Source organism: Lipotes vexillifer, unplaced genomic scaffold (genome assembly GCF_000442215.2).
Source record: "Lipotes vexillifer unplaced genomic scaffold, Lipotes_vexillifer_v1.1 scaffold70, whole genome shotgun sequence".
In the NCBI taxonomy this organism is placed as follows: domain Eukaryota; kingdom Metazoa; phylum Chordata; class Mammalia; order Artiodactyla; family Lipotidae; genus Lipotes; species Lipotes vexillifer.
In genome coordinates, this window is record NW_006789896.1 from 2,148,371 (window position 1) to 2,167,391 (window position 19,021).

At 43.0% G+C, this 19,021-nt stretch overlaps 1 protein-coding gene across 1 annotated transcript in view; it reads right to left on the reverse strand.

The window, feature by feature from the left end:
• The window catches only part of HYDIN (HYDIN axonemal central pair apparatus protein), a 342,406-nt gene that overhangs the window by 43,347 nt on the left and 280,038 nt on the right, over positions 1-19,021 (reverse strand). Inside the window, 8 exon segments of the mRNA XM_007462964.1 lie at positions 2,054-2,196; positions 3,690-3,968; positions 4,195-4,297; positions 7,868-8,057; positions 8,170-8,321; positions 10,218-10,453; positions 11,151-11,355; positions 18,064-18,181. Of these exon segments, the coding sequence (XP_007463026.1) occupies positions 2,054-2,196; positions 3,690-3,968; positions 4,195-4,297; positions 7,868-8,057; positions 8,170-8,321; positions 10,218-10,453; positions 11,151-11,355; positions 18,064-18,181 (1,426 nt within the window).

Below are 19,021 nucleotides of genomic sequence, written 5' to 3' on the forward strand. Positions count from 1 at the left end.
CCGCCCAAAGCCTGTGCCCCGCAACGGGAGAGGCCACAACAGTGAGAGGTCCGCGTACCAAAAAAAAAAAAAAAAAAAAAAAAAAAAGTCTTGGCAAAAAAATAATGCACCATTCAAGCCCGTATACGTAGACCATCTTAAATAGGTACAAGACGTTCTTAGATAGAAATTTAATCATAAAAACAAGAGCAGCTAATATTTACCAAACTGTTACATGCTTCAGGCACTATACTAAACCTTCACAAAATTCTACTAACCCCCACGACAGCCCTATGGGATGTACAGCTACCGCCCCTATTTGATAGACAAGGAAACTTGTGACTTGCTCAAGGTCATACCATTAATGTTAGAAGATCTGGATTCAGACCCAGGCAGTATGGCTCCACGTACCACACTCTTAACCACCTGTACTTCTCAACCACATGACCTACACAAATTATGGACAGATGTACACAGTACCTTAGCAGTTCTCAGAGTGTGATCTAGTGACCCTTGGGGGCCCCGAGGTCTTTTCAGGAGTTCACAAGGTCAAAACTATTTTCATCATAATACTAAGATGACATTTAACTTTTTCATTCTTATTTTCTTGTGAGTATATAATGGAGCTTCCTAGAGGTTACATGACATATGATATTGCATCAGATTGAATGCAGAAGCAAATATGAGAATCCAGCTCTCTTCTACTAGGCCAGATATTAAAGGGACTTGTAAAAATGTAGAACATTGCTACTCTTCTCGCACAATTTTGTTTTGGAAAATAAAGCCGTTTTCATAAAAATATGGTATTTATATTAACATGTAATGGGTTTGTTATTATATTTTAAATGAACAAATACATGTTTTTAAAGATTCTCAGTTTTAACTTCTAATGTGGTAAATATTGATAGACATAACCCACATAAACAAAAGCTCTTTGAGGGTCCTCAGTAATGTTTAAGAGTATTAAGGAGTCCTGAGACCAAAAAGGCTGAGATTTGCTGAAGTGTTCCAGATATATGGGAAATCCAATTTGGCTTGTAGAATAAAATCATTTGTGATTGAACATGCATAAATGCACATACACATACCCAAATACATACTATATACAGTCCTATATATATAGTCCTTTCATGTTTCTAATAGATAAGAAACCCCTCCTCCTCTGGCAAGTGAAGGGAGAAGAAAGTTTAATACTTCCCAAGGCTACAACTATGTGTGTGTGTGTGTGTGTGTGTGTGTGTACACAGGTGGGTGTATACCCGAGTGTGTGCCCATGGGTGTGTAAATGGACCATAAGAAGCTTATCTCTACCTTCCTTGACTACCACTTCATATCTCTCCAGGAAGCAAAACACTTCTTCCTGATAGCACCCTAATTTAAAGGTGACAAAGTAGGGTCCCCAACCCTCCTCGCTCTAACCCCCTAGAGTTCTGTGCTTGAACAAACTCAGCGGCTGAAACAGAGCAAGAGGCCATGGATACGTCCAGTGCCCTGGGAACTCAGAAGTGAACTGTCTATGAAAAACAAGTGCTGGCCAGAGGTGAGGCTCTACTGCCACGTGGTCCTAGGCCTTGTTCGAGGTCGAGCTTTGGTTAGCAATTCATAAAATGTGTGCTGTGAGACACTCAAAGAAGGGGTTAGAAAATTCCAGGTAAAACAAAGTTGACTAGGTTTTAATATGCTGAAGGGCACCTAGAATCTGTAGGAGAAAGATGTAACATTTTCTAAATCTCTGTTGTCCACAAAACCCACCACCCCCGTTTTAGCTTTTGATGAACCACTTTTGCAGGACAAATGCTTCAAAGAACACACACCATGGGGGACACAGGTCTACACCTGGGGATGGGAAGACTGGGACCTGTCTTCATCCATGGAGGTCTCCATGGAATTCCTCAACATCAGCCTTGGTGACCTCATTCTCTGCTCTTAGGCCAGAGGGGACATTTCTGGTACCAGGTCGGAGTGAGGGATGCATCCATCCCATCCTATGTATCTGTGGGAATGGGCCGACAATCAAACTGGGGTTGGCTTAGGCCTAAGGGAGTGCAGAAAACAAGGACTGGTTTTCACTTACCTGTGGGGAGAAAGAAACTGTGGCTAAAAGGGGCCATTCGAACCGTATCACATTCACTTGGCTGTGATTAGTGATTGTGAAGCTCACGTTATAGCTGTTTCCAATGTGGCAGTCCCCAAACTGGATGTGGCTCACCAGAGCAGCTATAGGGGACAGAAGCAGGGGCAGTGAGTCCCCTCGTGCCTCCTCTGCAGGCTCACTTCCCCACGGAGGCAGGTCCTGGAAGACATTGTGCCTCACCCTCATGCAACCCCACCTTCCTTGGATGGTTATACTGGAAACGCCTGGAGTCCTTCGCCAGCAAGCTTTCTCTCCTATAGTCTACTTATCCACCCATCCATCCATCCGCCCACCCACCCACCCACTCTGGCCCTCACCTCCATTTGTGCAAAGGAAAACACAGCTCCCCACTGCCCGCACGCCAACCCCATTTCTTTGGTGAAACAGTACTATTAAGGGCTGGAATTGCCACACAGAATACAGAAGCCCCCATTAAATTTGAATTACAAGTAAATGATGAGTAATTTTTAGTATAAGTATGTCCCATGCAAAAATTTGGGACACAAATACACTAAAAAAATGGGGACTGCTGTGTTCTGACTTTCTAAATCTGGTAACCCTATTATAAGTATGAAATCTGATTTCTGAACTAGGGTTCACTGCTGGCTCCTGCTTGACCCCTGATAAGAAAGATGCCACCGTGTAGCTACAAACAGAGGTGAAACACCAGATACATGAGGAGCACTGATTTTAGCCCATGTTGTATGGACTGCCTAGGGCTACACTCCAGGACGATAATTAAGCTCCTAGAGAAACTGTGAGACTGTGTTTATAACTCACTTCATAGCAGTCAGCCACACAATTAGGGTGTTTAGCAAATGCGTTTTGATAATAATGAAGAAGTAAATACTCTCCTACCCAAAGAATATCATCAACCAAATGAAGCCGCAGTGCTTGACAGACTGCAGAGCAGCATGTCTTAAGCTCTAATGTTCACACAGATCACCTGGGGATCTTGTTAAACTGCAAATTCTGATTCAGTAGGTCTGAGGTGCTGGGGAGGCGTCTGAAATTCGCATTTCTAACAACTCCCAGGTGATGCTGATGCTGTAGGTTCTAAGCGCGTTGAGTAGTGAGGCTGCGGAGAACGGACTTCTAGAGGTGGCACAAACCTACACCTTCTCTAATTAAACCAGCCCGCTATTTCTCTTAGAATGTCTAGGGTACATGATACAGATGAAACAGAGGATGCCAATGCAAGCCAGCTAAAAGATACAGACAGGGAAAACTACAGAGAGACATGAATTCACTTTTTAGCTAATCTGGAATTTGAATTTCTCTTATTAGCTAAATTGGAATTTGAGCTCAAAGAATAAGCTCCCTAAGGGACAGACTCTCTTATTAATTACTCTTTGGAACTCCAGGCACATGCACACTGATGCTCAACAACTGTTCTTTGAGGGAACACGTGGATGAATGCAGTGATTGAGTCAGGCATGAGGGAGCATACAGTAACAAAGAGGAGATTCAGTCCTAAATTCCCAGGAAGCTAGCCAACCTGTTATTTACATTTCATTCTTATTTAAAATGAACCACAAGCCAGCAGGAGTCAACACCTCACTGCTGCTTCTCTCACCTGCCACGAAGTCTTCCATCCTGCTTTCCTCGATGATCTCAGAGATATCTGAGGCCTCCTGGCTGGAGGAAGCCACCAGCCCGTGGATGTTGTCCAAGGTGATGTCATCCTCGTACCCTTCTCCCACCATGTGGATGACTGTCTCCTCGTACTGGTTGTTGATCACTGACAAGTGGATGTTGCCTGCCATTCTCCCAACCTTCTGGGAGTGGAAAACAACATCAAATTCAGCTATGTCTCCAGGAGGAACAACCAGGGAGGCTGTGTGAGCCTTCTTTGCTGCAACGAGAAGAGAGAGACATGATCTAGAACCAGATTAAAGGAAGATGTATCCATAAAGACCTGGACTCAAGGGAAAGCAGCCCTCATGTGGGAATGAGCGTGGCCTAGAGAGGCCATTGGTGACGAGACTGGGCATCTGACTCTGGCTGGGTACACGTTAGTCCTCTAACAAAAGAGCGACTGGGACCCATTGCTCTCTAGAAGATATACTTGCCCTACTTACCTTTTGCTTGTGGTTTGTTTTCCTCTATGATGTAGATGTAGGAGGTGGATGGCTTCCCCTTCAGGGAGAAGACTCCTAGTTGGTCCTGCAGGTCAACATGCAACTGGCATAAGGGAAATAAGATTGAGTGTTAAGCTTACAGGCTGCTCATGAGTTCTGAACTGCAGTGAGATACTGTGCTGTTGGGGGAGTACCCAAAAAAATCATTGAGCCTAGTGCCCGCTTTTTCGAGTTTCTTACTAAGAGAGATATAATAAATATTATACCTGGAGAGGACAAACAAAAATTTAGCTCAGCCCTTGCTATTCAAATAAGGAACCAGAGGTCCAGAGAGTATAGGTGACTTTGGGATCACCCAGTCAAAATGGGGTTGCCAAGTCCTCTGTCATTGACAGAGGCAGTTGTGAAATATACACTAGACTAGTAAAATGGAAATGAATATTTGTCATTCTGTGAGGGCCTGCATGAATGTGAGTTCCTAAAAACCAGTATCTGCTAGGTACTAACACATTAGTTGCCTGATAGTGTCATGCTGAGCGTCCTACCAAGATGAGAAGAAAACCAAGGTGGACATCTGACGTACCTGTAGGAAAGGGATGCTTTACAGCCCACTGGAAGCCATGTAGCTGATTAAAAAAACCTAAAGCCATATATCATATTTTATGTATGAGGAACCAGCAGACATTTTTAGAAGATAGTAATGCTGGCACCATCATGAATAAGATTGAACAATATAAAAAATGAGGCACGAAGAGGAAAGAAATAGTGACATAGGAAGCTTCTGAGATAAAAAAATATATATTTAGAAATAAACTTAGTAAGAAACTATACAGAGGAATCATATGAAAAAATATTGACATAAAAGAAGATGTAAATAAATGGGTTGGAATCCTAAATGTTGTTCCTGGTGGAGAGCCTAAATACTCTAAAAGTAGAAATTCCATCCTAAATAATTCATAGGAATCCCAATAGGATTTTGTGAGGAACATTATAAAATGATGTCTAAAGTTCATCTGAGAGACTGTTAAAAAATCGTTAAGATTAGAAAAACAGGGAATGGGTGCTAATACATTTTATAAAGCTACAATAATGGAAACCATGCAGGGTAATGGTAAACTAGGTAATGTGGACTCAAGACAATAAAGAAATGCAAAACAAAAATCAAACAAACAGCACCCCACCCCCCACCCCGCCCGATTTCAGAAGCATCACTGAGCTAAGAAGATAATGAAGAGTAACCAGACCAAGATCTGGGATGTCTAGAGAGGCCAGCCTAACTTCCTGGGCTGTTTTTGACCTGGGTCATTTGCCAATCGGGAAGAGGCAGATGGGAGGCTGAACTGTGCTTTTCTGACGGTCTCTTGGTGTTAAGAGGGCAAAAGTCCTGTGAGGGGTGGGAGTGTTTTCTTTGCTCTAGACTAGGACCCCAAAGGTCTGCACAGTAAGACAAAAGTTAGGCTGGATATAAAGCAGCTCTCCCAAGGATAGCAATCCTGCTCAGAGTTACCTGTCTAACACAGAAAATCTCAAGCTCTAAAACCAGTTTAAGGTGATCCTGCATTTCTAGCGCTCCCAAGTGCTAGGCAGAAGCAAATGAAAATTGTCTCTGAATAAAAATACATCCTTAGCCTAATTATTTCTAGATTAACTTTTCAGATATAATACAACACATGATCAAAAATAACCAGGCACATGAGGAGACAAGACAACATGGGCAAAAATGAACAGAAGCAGCAGATATCAGAATTAGACCCACTGGGGCTTCAGATTTTGGAATTATCAGGTATAGACTGCAAAAAGGCTGTGATTACTGTGTTCAAGAAATAAAAGTCTGACAATTTTGGCATGAAACTAGAAATCATAGAAACTGGTTATGCAGATTTGAAAAACAATCAAATAAAAACTCTAGAACTGAAACATATAATAACTTAAGAACTGAACGGAAGGTTTAATAGAAAACTAGATATAGCCAAAGGGAGAGTTAATGACCTGAAGGCAGAACAAAAGAAATCATGCAAAATGAAGCCCAGAGAAAAATGGATGGAAAATATAGTGAGGTTGTGAGACACAGAGGATATGATGAGAAGACCTTCCATACATTGACGTGGCTTCCCACAAGGAGAGATGAGACAGAATGGAATAGAAACAATATTTTGAAAACACATATAGGAATTTTCCAAAATTGACTCAAAACACCAACTGCAGAGTCCAGAAGCTTGGTGAATTCCAAGAAAAATCAATTACAAGAAATCCATACTTAGACACATCATAGTAAAACTGCAGAAAACAAATACAAAGGTACAAAGCCAGGGGAAAAAGACTGCCCTAGAGGAACATTTTTGACTTATAAGCTGACACCTCAGCCATAACAATGGAAACCAGAATACACTGGAATAATATCTCCCATTTGCTGAAAGAAAACAACTGCCAACCCAGAGTTCTAAAGCCAGCAAAATTTACGTTAAAAATAAAGGATAAATTGAGATTTTCAAATAAAAACTGAAAGAATTCACCACTAGCAGACTTGCATTAAGGAAATATTGAAGAGTATTCTTCAGTAGGTAGAAAAAGGATCTCAGATGGTAAGTTGGAGATGCAGGAATGGAGAGCAATAAAAATGGTAACTTCTGGGTGAAGCTAAATGGGTCCTAACCACATCAACAACAACAACAGTAAAAATGTCTGATAGAATCCGAAGCCCTCCACAAACTGTCCCCTCACTCTACCCTTCTATTTTTATCTTTCACTGTTCTTCAACCTATACCCTATGCTCTCACAAAGCTGGTGCTTACTAGTTCCTATTTGTACCTTATAATTTTTTTTTTTTTTTTTTTTTTTTTTCTTCTCGTGATGCAGATTTCTTGGGAAAATTGTTGATTTCACTGTATTCGGGAAGGATGAGTTTTGATGATCATTTCTTGTGCCTAAGGTACTTCTTTATTCGTTTCTTGGGAATCTTCCTTGCAGAGCATCTTCAGAAGCCATTAGAACTAGCATTTGAAGCAGCTGTGCAAATGTAAGCATAGGGGCCAATTTTTTTTTTTTTTTTGCTTCTGTGCTTTTGTCTTTGCAGTTTTCTTTCTCCGCCTAGGCTTCACTCACCGCAATGCCCACTTACCGAAACCCAGCTATATCCTTCGACGCCCAGCTCAAATGTCATTGTATAGTGAAATTTTCCTGGATTCCCCTAGATGGGAGTAGATTATTTTCAAAAGGCCTACATTTCTTTGTATAACACTTACACAATTTATCACTCTTTTTTTTGTAAAATAAAAACATAATTGCTGAACCAAAAGTCCCTTCTGATGTTATATCTCTCACCCCTGATGAAGCTTCTTTCTTTTTTCCTTATTACAAATGCAATGTTCATTACAGAAAAAAAGTGAAAAAATAAGGAAGACACTCAGAACACCCATAATCCTACCCACTTAGCTTGGTGTATTATCATTGCTCACTGCCTTGCACAGTAATTATCAGTGTACTATGTATCAGTGTACTACGTAATCAGACCACGCCTAATTCCCCTCTGAATGTCCCATGTTTTACCCAGGTTAACGTATGAGGAACATCAAAGAAGTCCTCACGAGTTAGGGATGGCAGAAACCCCAATGTCAGAAGTCTTGCTTCTAAATGATTCTCCCTTTTCACCCCATGCTTCACACTCCAGCAGTACCTTGGCAGGGATGGTGCCACTGTTCTTGAGGACAAGAGGCAGTGTCTCTGAATGACCAAGCAGAAGCCTCTTAAAGAGGAGCAAGGGGTTTCCATATTGGTTACAGAGAATCGGCCGCACAACGGTCACTCGAGGGAGGTTCCCCTCTCCAACAATATCAAACGTGAGGCTTTGATTCTTGGCCAGGTTGCTGCAGGGAACAGAAAGATCAAGGCCTGTCAGCCTAGCATGGCAGGAATGACATTTCACAGAGAGTGTGGCCTACTGCCCTGCTGGAGGAGGGGAAGCTGGGGAGCTGGTACCTGGGCAAGCCGTCCAAGGTGGCCTCAAAGATACACTGGTAGGTCTGCGTGGTCTGTGGGGTGAAGGACACCGTGGCAAAGGCATGCGAGTGGCTGGCAACACACATCTTGTTGGGTTCCACTTCAAAGATGTCAGTGATGCGGGCAAAGACCTGGATGGGGGCGGGGAGGAAGCAGGGATCGGTGTGTGTGCCACCGTGCATTTGCACAAGGCTTGCTGCTCACCTCTACAAGCCCTGCTGTAACATCTCCCTCCTCTAAGCTCTGCAGTAGGCATGTCCCACTGCTTGCACAGTCATGATTCTGGAAGGAGTGGCCTGGGTACTCAGGGACCCGCCCCTGAGCAATAATCGGCCAGGCCTGTGATCCTGGACTCAAACAGATGAACTACACCGTATCTCAGATAGTCAGATCCCCTGGCCACCCCACCACCCCACACACACAAATAAATTAAGATGCCAGAGACCCCTGGTGGTTGCTGACGTGGGGCTGAGCTGGAAGCCAGACTAGAGAAAGGAGCAATGGAGACACCATGTGTGAGAAACACGTGGCTCTTGGCAGATGGGGAGCCACGGCTGGTCTTCTGAAAGCTGGATTTCGGGTGACAGTTCCAGTCCCACAGACCTCTGGCTACATGCTGTGTTCTGCCCTGTGTCTGAGGTCTCGGATTCACTGAAGCAAACCTTGCTATGTTGGGGCCATCTTGAGTGGGTTTCTGCTCCTTCTAACTCCAAGAGCTTTGGCTAGAGCCACCTCTGCAGCACTTTCTCTGCTCCTGTCTTAGGCCAGTGTTTGGGGAAGACTGTAGGGACTGTAGGGACCCCTGCAATGGCCTCAAAAGGATTTTTTATTCTCACGGGAGGCAGGTGGGATTCAAGACTGACTACTCCTTCTTGTTCTTAAGCTGAGAGCATAAGATTTCTTTCCTTTTTCCAAGGAATAATCTGCAAATTAAGGAGGAAGATGACAACATAATGCCTGCAAATCCCTGTTAAAAACCGATCTTTGTTTAGAAATCAGGCTTGCTCACTTTTTACGCTTTCAGAACAGAATAGGGAGAAAGCTGCCCTTTCCTGTCCCAAAAAGGTCAGAAAGTGATAACAGTCTCTCAACCCGTGTCCCTCTCCCGGAAATGCACACTACTTTTGGCTCTAGACTAGCCCAGCCCTCTCGGCCATCTCCCTACCACCATCAGCCATGAGAACAATACCAACTCTGGGGCACAAGGGCCACCTGGGCAGAGATTCTATCTTCGGGCAGAGAACTGATGTGGCTGAGCTGACACTAGGCAGTGTTTGCAGTACATTGACTGGAAATTACGGGTGAGTGAAACCCACTGACTTAGCCCTCTCTTTTGGTACGCTGAATTTTCTGTTCCACTGTGAGGGAAAAGGGTCTCAGTATGGTCTGACTCAGACAGGGAAGGCAGTTTTGGTCTGGAAGACCCCGAGATGGACACTTATTATTTACCCTGCATGTAGATGAAGCTTGGCTTTAAACCAAGCCTTATATCCCTAGGCTCTGGGACCTAGGGGAAGAATTCAGCATTTCTGAGCCTCAATTTCCCCAACTATAAAATGGGGATAATAATACAAAATCTGATACTACAAACTTCTGAGGATGAAATGAGATAATAAATGAAAATCACTTAGCACAGTGCTCAGCATACAGCAGGAGGTCAATAAATGCTCACCATTTCACCTTACACTTATAGTCTGACACCCCCCAAATCTCCCTCGCCAGACCAACATGCCACCTGAGCAGGCTTCATGACCCGATCTTTGGCTCTCCCCACAGTGCTTTGTCCCGCAGACACGTGAGTGTTTGATGGAGGAGTGCGCTGCTCCGTCGTGTGAACCAGTTTATCACAGAGGTACCCAGAGGAGACGCCCACTGGGATAAACATATGTCCCCTCATATAAATTCCAGGGGGCCTGAGAGCCAGATAATCCCCATTCACAATACAGGCTCCAGAGCAGGGGTTTCCAAGAGCTCTTCCCCTGGCTTTATGCCAACCATGGTGGGCCGGGGCCACTGGGGCTACTCACCTTGTTGGAGACGGGCTTAACCACAATGTTCACGTCACAGGCGATCTTTCCCATGTTGGAGATCTTGAACCGAGCCTTGGCCTGATGGCCCACCAGGACATTGCAGAAGATGAACTTGTTCTCATCCTCCACAAACAGCCCCCCGCTCTCTATGGTCTGCAGGATGCTATACAGGTTGGCGCTGCGACAGAGTTGGTGCTCCTCAAATATCAAGGTGGTGTTGTCGGTCACGAAAGCTGGGGAGTAGAGGGAAGGCTGTGAGATGAAGGCTGAGAGCTCGATTCCTGCTCTCTGCAATTCGTAATTTGGAGGTTTAGACTCCAGCAAAGGACAATCACAGAGGGGAATTCACACAAGAAGGTGTGAGGGATGGGACAAATTCTGTCTTCTCTTCCTCTTTTGGACTGCTTTTGCTGGTCTCCGGACTCCAACCACCTTTTCCTCTGAATGGTAAGGAGGATAAGATCCGGGGTGAGCTGAGGAAGGGAGGAGGCATTTGGCCCACTTTGGTGAGAGACTGCAGGGGACCTACAGCCAGCGCAAGAGGAGCTGTCTCCGTGCTTCATCTGAGCTCTTTCTGGGTTAAAGTTGTAATACACTCAGTCACTGACCACTGTTCTCTATGCATATGTTACAGGGAGTGGCCTGGCCATGAGCAGGATTCAGTGTTTCTGGGTTCTGTGCCATATCCCATTGCACCCAGAATCCCAGATCAAACTCAGGAAGACCAGGAGTTTAAAGCTGCACATCCCCTTCTAGGTGTGCATGCCCTATAAGTCTATAAGGAAAAATATGGCTGAAGACACCAGAGGAAGATCTAAGGTCCCAAAGGAAGAAGCCCAGCCACGTCTATTAGGCATCTGCAAGGGAGGGGGTTGTTACAGAGGAAGGAAGGTCTTTTAAGGGGTGCTGTCCCATCTGAGTGCCCAGTACCTGGCTGACAGGCTTCGGCCAACAGTCTGTAAGGAATGCCAGCGGGCTGGTCTCTTGGGTCTCGGTCAGAGATATCAATCGCTATAAATTCCTCACATCTTCCCACAGGGTCAGCCACACAGTCAATGGTCACGACCTGCATTCCTCCGGAAGGGATGGAGCCAAACCCAGGGTACACGGTGAACATGCCGAGGGTGAAGCGAGCCTGCAGGAAGGGTGGGAGGGGCGGGAGAGGCAGAGGCAGAGTGGGTGGCAGAGTCTGAGCCCTTCCACCAGAGTCATGAGATGGTGTCAAGAGGGACTGGATGTGGGGGTGGTGGTTGGGGGGCTCTCCCCACAGGCTATCTCTGGGCCCAGCTCTTCCCCTGGAGGCAGGGAGACTCTGGGGGGTCTTCAGGGACAGGCCCTCTCGGCACTTCTTTCTATGCACATTCCTTCTGAACAGTCATGGTTAAGTGGGGGTCTAAGGGAACAGACACATTCTACATAGTACAACACTTACCCAGATGGGAAACAGGGGTTAGGATTATGGACTTTTGAGTCAGATGCTCCTGGGTTTGAATCGCAGCCCTGCTGCGTATTAACTGTTTGACCTTGGACAGGTGACTTCTCTGAGTCTTAGTTTATCAGTAAAATGAAGCTAAACACTTTACCCTGAGATCACCGGAGGCTTCAATAAAAGAATGTGTATGAAGCAATTAGCAAAGCATCTGTGCTCAAAACATGGGGTGTTATCATATACTTCTCTGGTTCTTAGGAGCTTCCTTCCTTTCTTATTTTTTTGCCCTCAGGCTTACTGAGATATAACTGACATATAACATTGTATAAGTTTAAGGTGTATGACATGATGATTTGATACCTGTATATATTACAAAATGATTACTTCAGTGACTTTTAACAGCTACCAGGAACAGCAGGATTTCATTCCTCCATCTTTCTGGAGCCCCTCCCTCCATACACACCTTAATTGTAGTGTTCAGCATGTTGCTTGTCAATTGCTTATTTACCCTCTGCCTTTTATAAGTGTTTAAAATATTTCCTCTACATCCTTTTAGAACCATATCAGACAATGTTATAACTTTTTCATTGATAGACGTAATTTAGAAAATTCAAGAGGAGAAGGAAAGTCTATTGAATTTACCCACATAATTGCTTGCCATGTTTTTTCTTCCTTCTTGATGCTCCATGATTCCTTCTTTTATTGTTTACTTTTTGTTTAGAGAACTTCCTTTAGCCATTCTTTTAGGAGAGATCTGCTGGTGACAAAATTAGTTTTCCTTCATCTGAGAATATTTTGATTTTCCATTCATTTCTGAGGGATATCTTTGCTGGATATAAGATTCCGGGTTCACAGTGATTTGCTTTCCGCACTTGCAAAATGTCGTGCCATTTCCTTTTGGCCCCTCTGGTTTTTGGTAAGAAATCTGCTGTCATTTAAATAGTTTCCCCCCTATATGTAAGTATGTAAGGAGTCAGTCCTCCTTCATTGCTTTCAAGATTTTTTGACTTTAGTTTTTAGAAATTTGACTATGATGTGTGTTGGTGTGGATTTCTTTGGGTTTGTCCTGTTTGAGATTTTTCCCAGATTCTTGTATTTGTAGGTTTAAATATTTTGCCAAATGTGGGAAGCTTTTAGCCATTTTTTTCCTTGAGTACCTTTTCAACCCTACCTATTTCTTTTTCTTTTCTTTTCTCTCCTTTTCATTTATTTATTTGTTTTTTTGGTGTCATGATCTTTATTTATTTGTGGATTTACGTTATTAGTTATGTTTTAGGACAAACATGAATTTCCATTCTTTGAAAACAAAAGAGCTTTGTAGAGGTTTATTCTGAATTATTTTACACAAAATAAAAATAAGGAAATATTTTTGTACATTCACATGATAGGACATTTCACAGGAATCAAAATTATATTTATGAAAGGTTTTAATGACTTAGGAAAATGCTTATGAGAAAGGTAGGTGAAAAAATAGTATAAAGTTATTAATATATTACCTCAGTTGTGCACATATGCCAAATATTATCAGTAACTAACTCAGGGTGATGGGATTAGGCATTGTTTATGCTTCTTTCTATCAATATTTTACTTTTCAACTAGAGTAAGAAAAGGCTATTTTCCTTTTATAACAACACTAAAAAAACACTAAATGAATGAAACAGATAATCAACAAGGACACACTGCATAGCACAGGGAACTCCACTCAATACTCTCCAATAACCTACATGGGAAAAGAATCCGGAAAAGAACAGACACACATGTATGTTGTACAACCAAATCACCTTACTGCACACCGAAACCAACACAATGCTGCAAATCAACCATGCTCCAATATTAAACAAAACAAAACAAAATGAAACACTAAATGAGAGATTCACAAGGAAAAGCCTCCATCTATGGTTGCTTTCCATTTATCCAAAGAGATGAGATGGAGAAGGCAATGTACCAGGTTTATTCAGGCTGATCAGTCCCACCAAAGGGAAGAGAGGCAGCATGCTCAACTCTCCCCAGATATGCTTTCCTAGTTTGGCTCCTAACCCTTCTCCAAAGAATCTCACTCCTTCTTTCTCTCCTTTCAATAGCCCCTACCCTGACCCCCCCACCACCACAAATTCCATCAGACTTTTCTCCGGGGTAGAATTAGCTAGTCCACCATTGCTCGATGACCAGTTATCATTTTTCTTCATTTGCAAATGCTTTTAAAATAGTGTATTATACGTCCTCTGTATTATATATACATATACCCTATAAGGACATTATAATATCCTTAAGCTAAGTGGAGACTTTGTAACAGAGTTTGGGCTGAATCCTCTGCTCCACTTGCTTGAATGCCAACTGTGTTCTTTCCTTACTTCACTGGTGAAGTATGGCCAGAATGTAAACAGCCATCCACGAGCACCTCCTCCTTACCCTACCTGTGTCTATACAGGGACTTTCTGACCTTATTCTCTCAAATGCATATATTTCTAATATCATAGCATACAAATTTTTACATTATTATAGCTCTACAAACACTGTAACCCAATAAAGGTTATTTCTTGAACTATTAACACTCTACAAACACTGTAACCCAATAAAGGTTACTTCTTGAACTATTCAGCAACTAAGTAGTGTAATGACTAATACATGTCCCTCTTTAATACAGTACACTTCCTTTCTGAAGGTAAGAGTGGAGAAGGAGAGCAGAGAGGAAGGAAGGAAGAAAAGAAGAAAGAGGAAGAGGAGGAACCATGGAGAGCGTCCCAAAGTTGTAACGACTTCGGGAAAGTAGCATAAAATAAAGCCTCTCCAAAGTGACATAAAAAATAGAATGCTTCTATTCGCTTTGTGTCACTCATCACCCGGTAGTCCTGGGAGGCCCTGAACTACAGGGTAGGAACCCCTGCTTGAAGCAAAATAAGAAAGAGTATTGCTACACCTGATAAATTTTAATTAGTGCTGTTCGTCATATATTTTTAGCTCTTTTTTTGAACACATGGTTATTACATTAAACCATGTGACTTCTTTAGTCAATGAATTGTGAGCGGAAGTAAAGGGTGTCACTTTCAAGCGGTAATTTTAAGAGACAATGTATAATTTATCACACTTTCCCTTTCTGTCTGTCATGGCAACCCAAAAGCCTGGGTCTGAGTGTAAGGGCAACCCAGCGCAGTGTCCTCCTTCCTCCCCCATAGACATTAGTGAGAAATATTGAATAGAATCTTGTTGTTTAAAGCTATTGATAACTTTTAGGGTTGCCTGTTACCATGACAATAACAGACCCTGACTGATAGTAATACCGGTTTAAGTTAATAGCAAATGCTGGCTTGCTCCGCAGCCCTACCTATTTCTTACCTCTTTCTGGAACTCTGATGACAGGGTTGTTAGATTTTTTGTTATAGTTCCACAGGTCCCTGAGGGTCTGTCCATTTTTTTCCCATTAGACCAAACAGACTTTCAGTAGACTCAAAATAGTCTATTTTCTCTTTTTCTTTAGACTGGGCACCCTAAGACACCTAAGATCGGACACCTCTTGTAAAGATGTCAACATCCTAATCCCTGGAACCTGTGAATATATTACCTTACATGGCAAAGGGACTTTGTTGATATGATTGAATTAAGAACCTTGAGATGGGGATAGTATCCTGTACTATCCTCGGCCCAATGTAATCACAAGAGTCCTTAGAAATGGAAGAAGCAGACATAAGAGAGTTAGAGGGAGATGTGACTATGGAAGAGGCTGGAGTAATGTGATATGAGAAGGACCTGATCCACCATTGTTGGTTTTGAAGATGGAGGAAGGGAATCATGAACCAAGACATGCAGGTATCCTCTAGAACATGGAAAAGGGAAGAAAGTGGATTCTCTCCTAAAGTCTCTAGAAAAGAATGCAGGTATCTTGCCAATACCTTGACTTTAACCCAGTGAGACCTGTGTCAGACTTCTGACCTACAGAACAATTTAAACAAGAGAAACAATTTGTATTGCTTTAAGCCACTAAGTTTGAGGTAATTTATTATGGGAGCAATAGGAAACAGACACAGGAATTTCTGTTTTTCTGGCTTCAAGTTCACTGAGTCTTTCTTTTGTTTCCTCCATTCTGTTGTTGAATCCATCCACTGAGTTTTTTTCTTTTTTTTTTTTTTGCGGTACGTGGGCCTCTCACTGTTCTGGCCTCTCCCGTTGCGGAGCCCAGGCTCCGGAAGCACAGGCTCAGCGGCCATGGCTCACGGGCCCAGCTGCTCCGCGGCATGTGGGATCTTCCCGGACCGGGGCACGAACCCGCGTCCCCTGCATTGGCAGGTGGACTCTCAACCACTGCACCACCAGGGAAGCCCTATCCACTGAGTTTTAAATTTTGGTGATTCATTTTTTTCAATTCCAAAATTTCCATTTGGTTCTTTATATTTTCTCTTTCTTTGCTGAGACTTACTACTGTATTTGTATTTCTTCCAAGCATATTTGTAATGGCTTTTTGAAGCATTATGCTGGTTGCTTTAACATCTGTGTCAGATAATTCTAACATCTTGGGCATCTCGGTGTCGGCATCTATTGCTTATCTATTTTCACTTAGTTTGAGATCTTCCAGGCTCTTGGTATGCTGAGTGATTTTCAGTTAAAACCTGGATATTTAGGGCATTATATTATGAGACTCTGGATCTTATTTAACTTCTGTTTGAGCTGGCTTTCTCTGACACCACTCTGGCAGGGGAGTGGGGGAACACTGCCTTGTTACTGCCAGGTGGGGATAGTAGTCCAGATTCTCCACTCGGACTTCTTAGGGTGGGAGTTCCAGTTCCCCACTAGTCTTTGACTAATATTTCCCTTGTGGGGAGGGGTAAGAGTGTCTCATTACTGTTCTGCTGATTCCATGGGGTAGGAGGTCCCCTGGGGGGATGAGAAGGATGTCTCATTACCACTGGGTTGGAGTGGAAGTCAAGGCTCCCCATCTGGTGTTGCCATTGACAATGGTGGAGGTGATGGTGGGTAATGAATGTCTGGCTCCCTACTGAGTGTTCTTGGACATCACTTTGGCGGGGGGTCAGGGCACCTCATTATAGCCTGGATTGGATGAGAAGTCTAGGCTCCCCACTGGCCTTTGCTTGAAATATGTGGGGTAGGACCACAGATTTCTCTGTCATGTTTGACTGTAATATTACAGTTCTTATCTGAAAGTTTTCTGTCTTGCTAGGCTACCTTTTCCTGGTCCTTTGGCTAGTGGGAGAAGGCTTTTGTTGGGGCCTTTTTTTGGTCCGTGCTTGTTGATGTTTCTGGATTGCTGGCTCCCTCAGCACCCGATCTAGGGTATACGAAGCAAAAAGAAATCTCAGGGGGATTTCTCATCATCACTGTGATGTCTATTGGGTCCCAAGGACCCTAGCTGGTGTGATTTTTTCTCTCCATTTTTCAGTCTTCTGTGTTTGTTTTATACATAATGTCCATGGTTTTCAGTTGTACTTAGTTGGAAGACTAGGGAGAAAGATGTCTACTTCATCTTACCAGATGTAAAAGTCTTCAAATCTGCTTTTATTTTATTTTTTTGACAGGGAAAAGAAAATAGAGTTTATTGGTGGGCATGGGTAGGGAGGGGGCAGCGCCAAGGCTCTCACAAGTGCAGGGCCCGCCATTTGCCCAGGGGGCCACGATTAGGGATGTACTTGACCCCACAGCCATCTGGAATGAGCCACTTTTCTGCCACCATGTTTTCAAATTCATCTGCATTAAACTTAGTAAATCCCAACTTCTTGGAGATGTGGATCTTCTGGCGGCCAGGGAACTTGAACTTGGCCCTGAGGAGGGCCTCAATCACATGCTCCTTGTTCTGCAGCTTGGTGCGGATGGACATTATGACCTTGCCAATGTGGACCCTGGCCACTGTGCCCTGGGGCTTTCCAGAGGCACCACGCATACCTGTCTGGAGCCTAGACTGGGGACAGCATGCCAGTCATTAATGTCCACTGGAAAGGGCTGTCTTCAAGGTCCCTTAGGGCAACCCATACAGGCAACAAGCTGCATACACTACCGAGGAGGCTGCTGTTGGCAGTCATTGTGCACCGGGCCCCCGTGGGGAAAAGAGCACAGTCGGCTTAACTGGCTGCAATCTCCTTTTATTTAAGCCAATCTGAACGGGCTTCTATTTCATATCAACAAATGATTCTTGACTGAAATACTTATGAAGAATAGAAAATAATTGTAAAGCAATGAGGAGCCAATGAAGGTTTTAAAGCAAAAGAGGATATCCAAATTAAAAGCCATAACTCCTTATTTCAAGATGAAAGTGACATTTCATTATAACTAGTTAATATTCCTGCCATAGTAGGAATATTCAAAATTCAAATCCCACTATCCTAGGGAGGTATTTGTTGCTAGAACTAGTTGGCAGGTTTCTGTTGCTAGAACACAGGGGTTTCTGTGAAAAAGGAAAAGGGTGCTCACCTGGTTTGTGACATTTACGTCTTTCTGAACAGAGTCAGAGAACTTGGTTGCCTTAGCAGGTCCAGTCTTGTAGAAGCTCTCACGTTCCCGGGATCTTGCATGTCTAACATGGCTGACGCTGATTAAAGAAGCAAGAGTATACCCTCAGGTTGGGGTGGTCATTAAATACCACCTGCCTGTCTGCTTGCAAGGTCCCTTCTCCTTGGAATGGAGGAAAGGGCCTTTCCTTGCCCAAGAGGGCATCGGGGAGCACAGTCATCTTATTCATTATCAGCCAAACTCATTTAACAGTTGTGAAAGGAGAAGTATGCAGAAATTATACTTATTAAATATGATTCATAAGGACATTAAAGATTACTGCAAGTAAGTAATAATTTTAAACGTTTACTTGAGTTCACTGGAAAGTTGTGTGTGGAAATTATTTGTAGACCTCAAATCTTTTATCACTTAAAAAGCGCAAATGGCAAATAGATTAAATTCTCTCCCTCTTCTTCCTATTTAGAGCCACGGTGCTTTTAAGACTTCGTGTAAACAATAGCACAAACACAGGTTTTGGTAGGTGTTCACTTCACTCGAAACTAGTTTACCCAATATTTGGTTTTTTAGAGGCCAGTTCACCTAAAATATTCAAATGTATTTGAGGTACAATTTTAAACTTTTGAGAGTTTTATATATTTGAGCATTCACTTGCTTAATGACCAGAACAACTGGAGTTTGAGTGCTTTGCATGAATTTGTGTGTGCTAAGATGAAAAATAAATTAAAACCAATTTAAAGCAAAACAAAATGATAATATCTATAAATAAACATTATTAAATTATAAAATAAGTAATAAAAAATTAGGTTGAAATTAGATTTGGAAGAAAGAGACTTTAGACAGTTTAATTAAAAATGTCTTAGCATGTTCAGGGCTTCCCTGGTGGCGCAGTGGTTGAGAGTCCGCCTGCCGATGCAGGGGA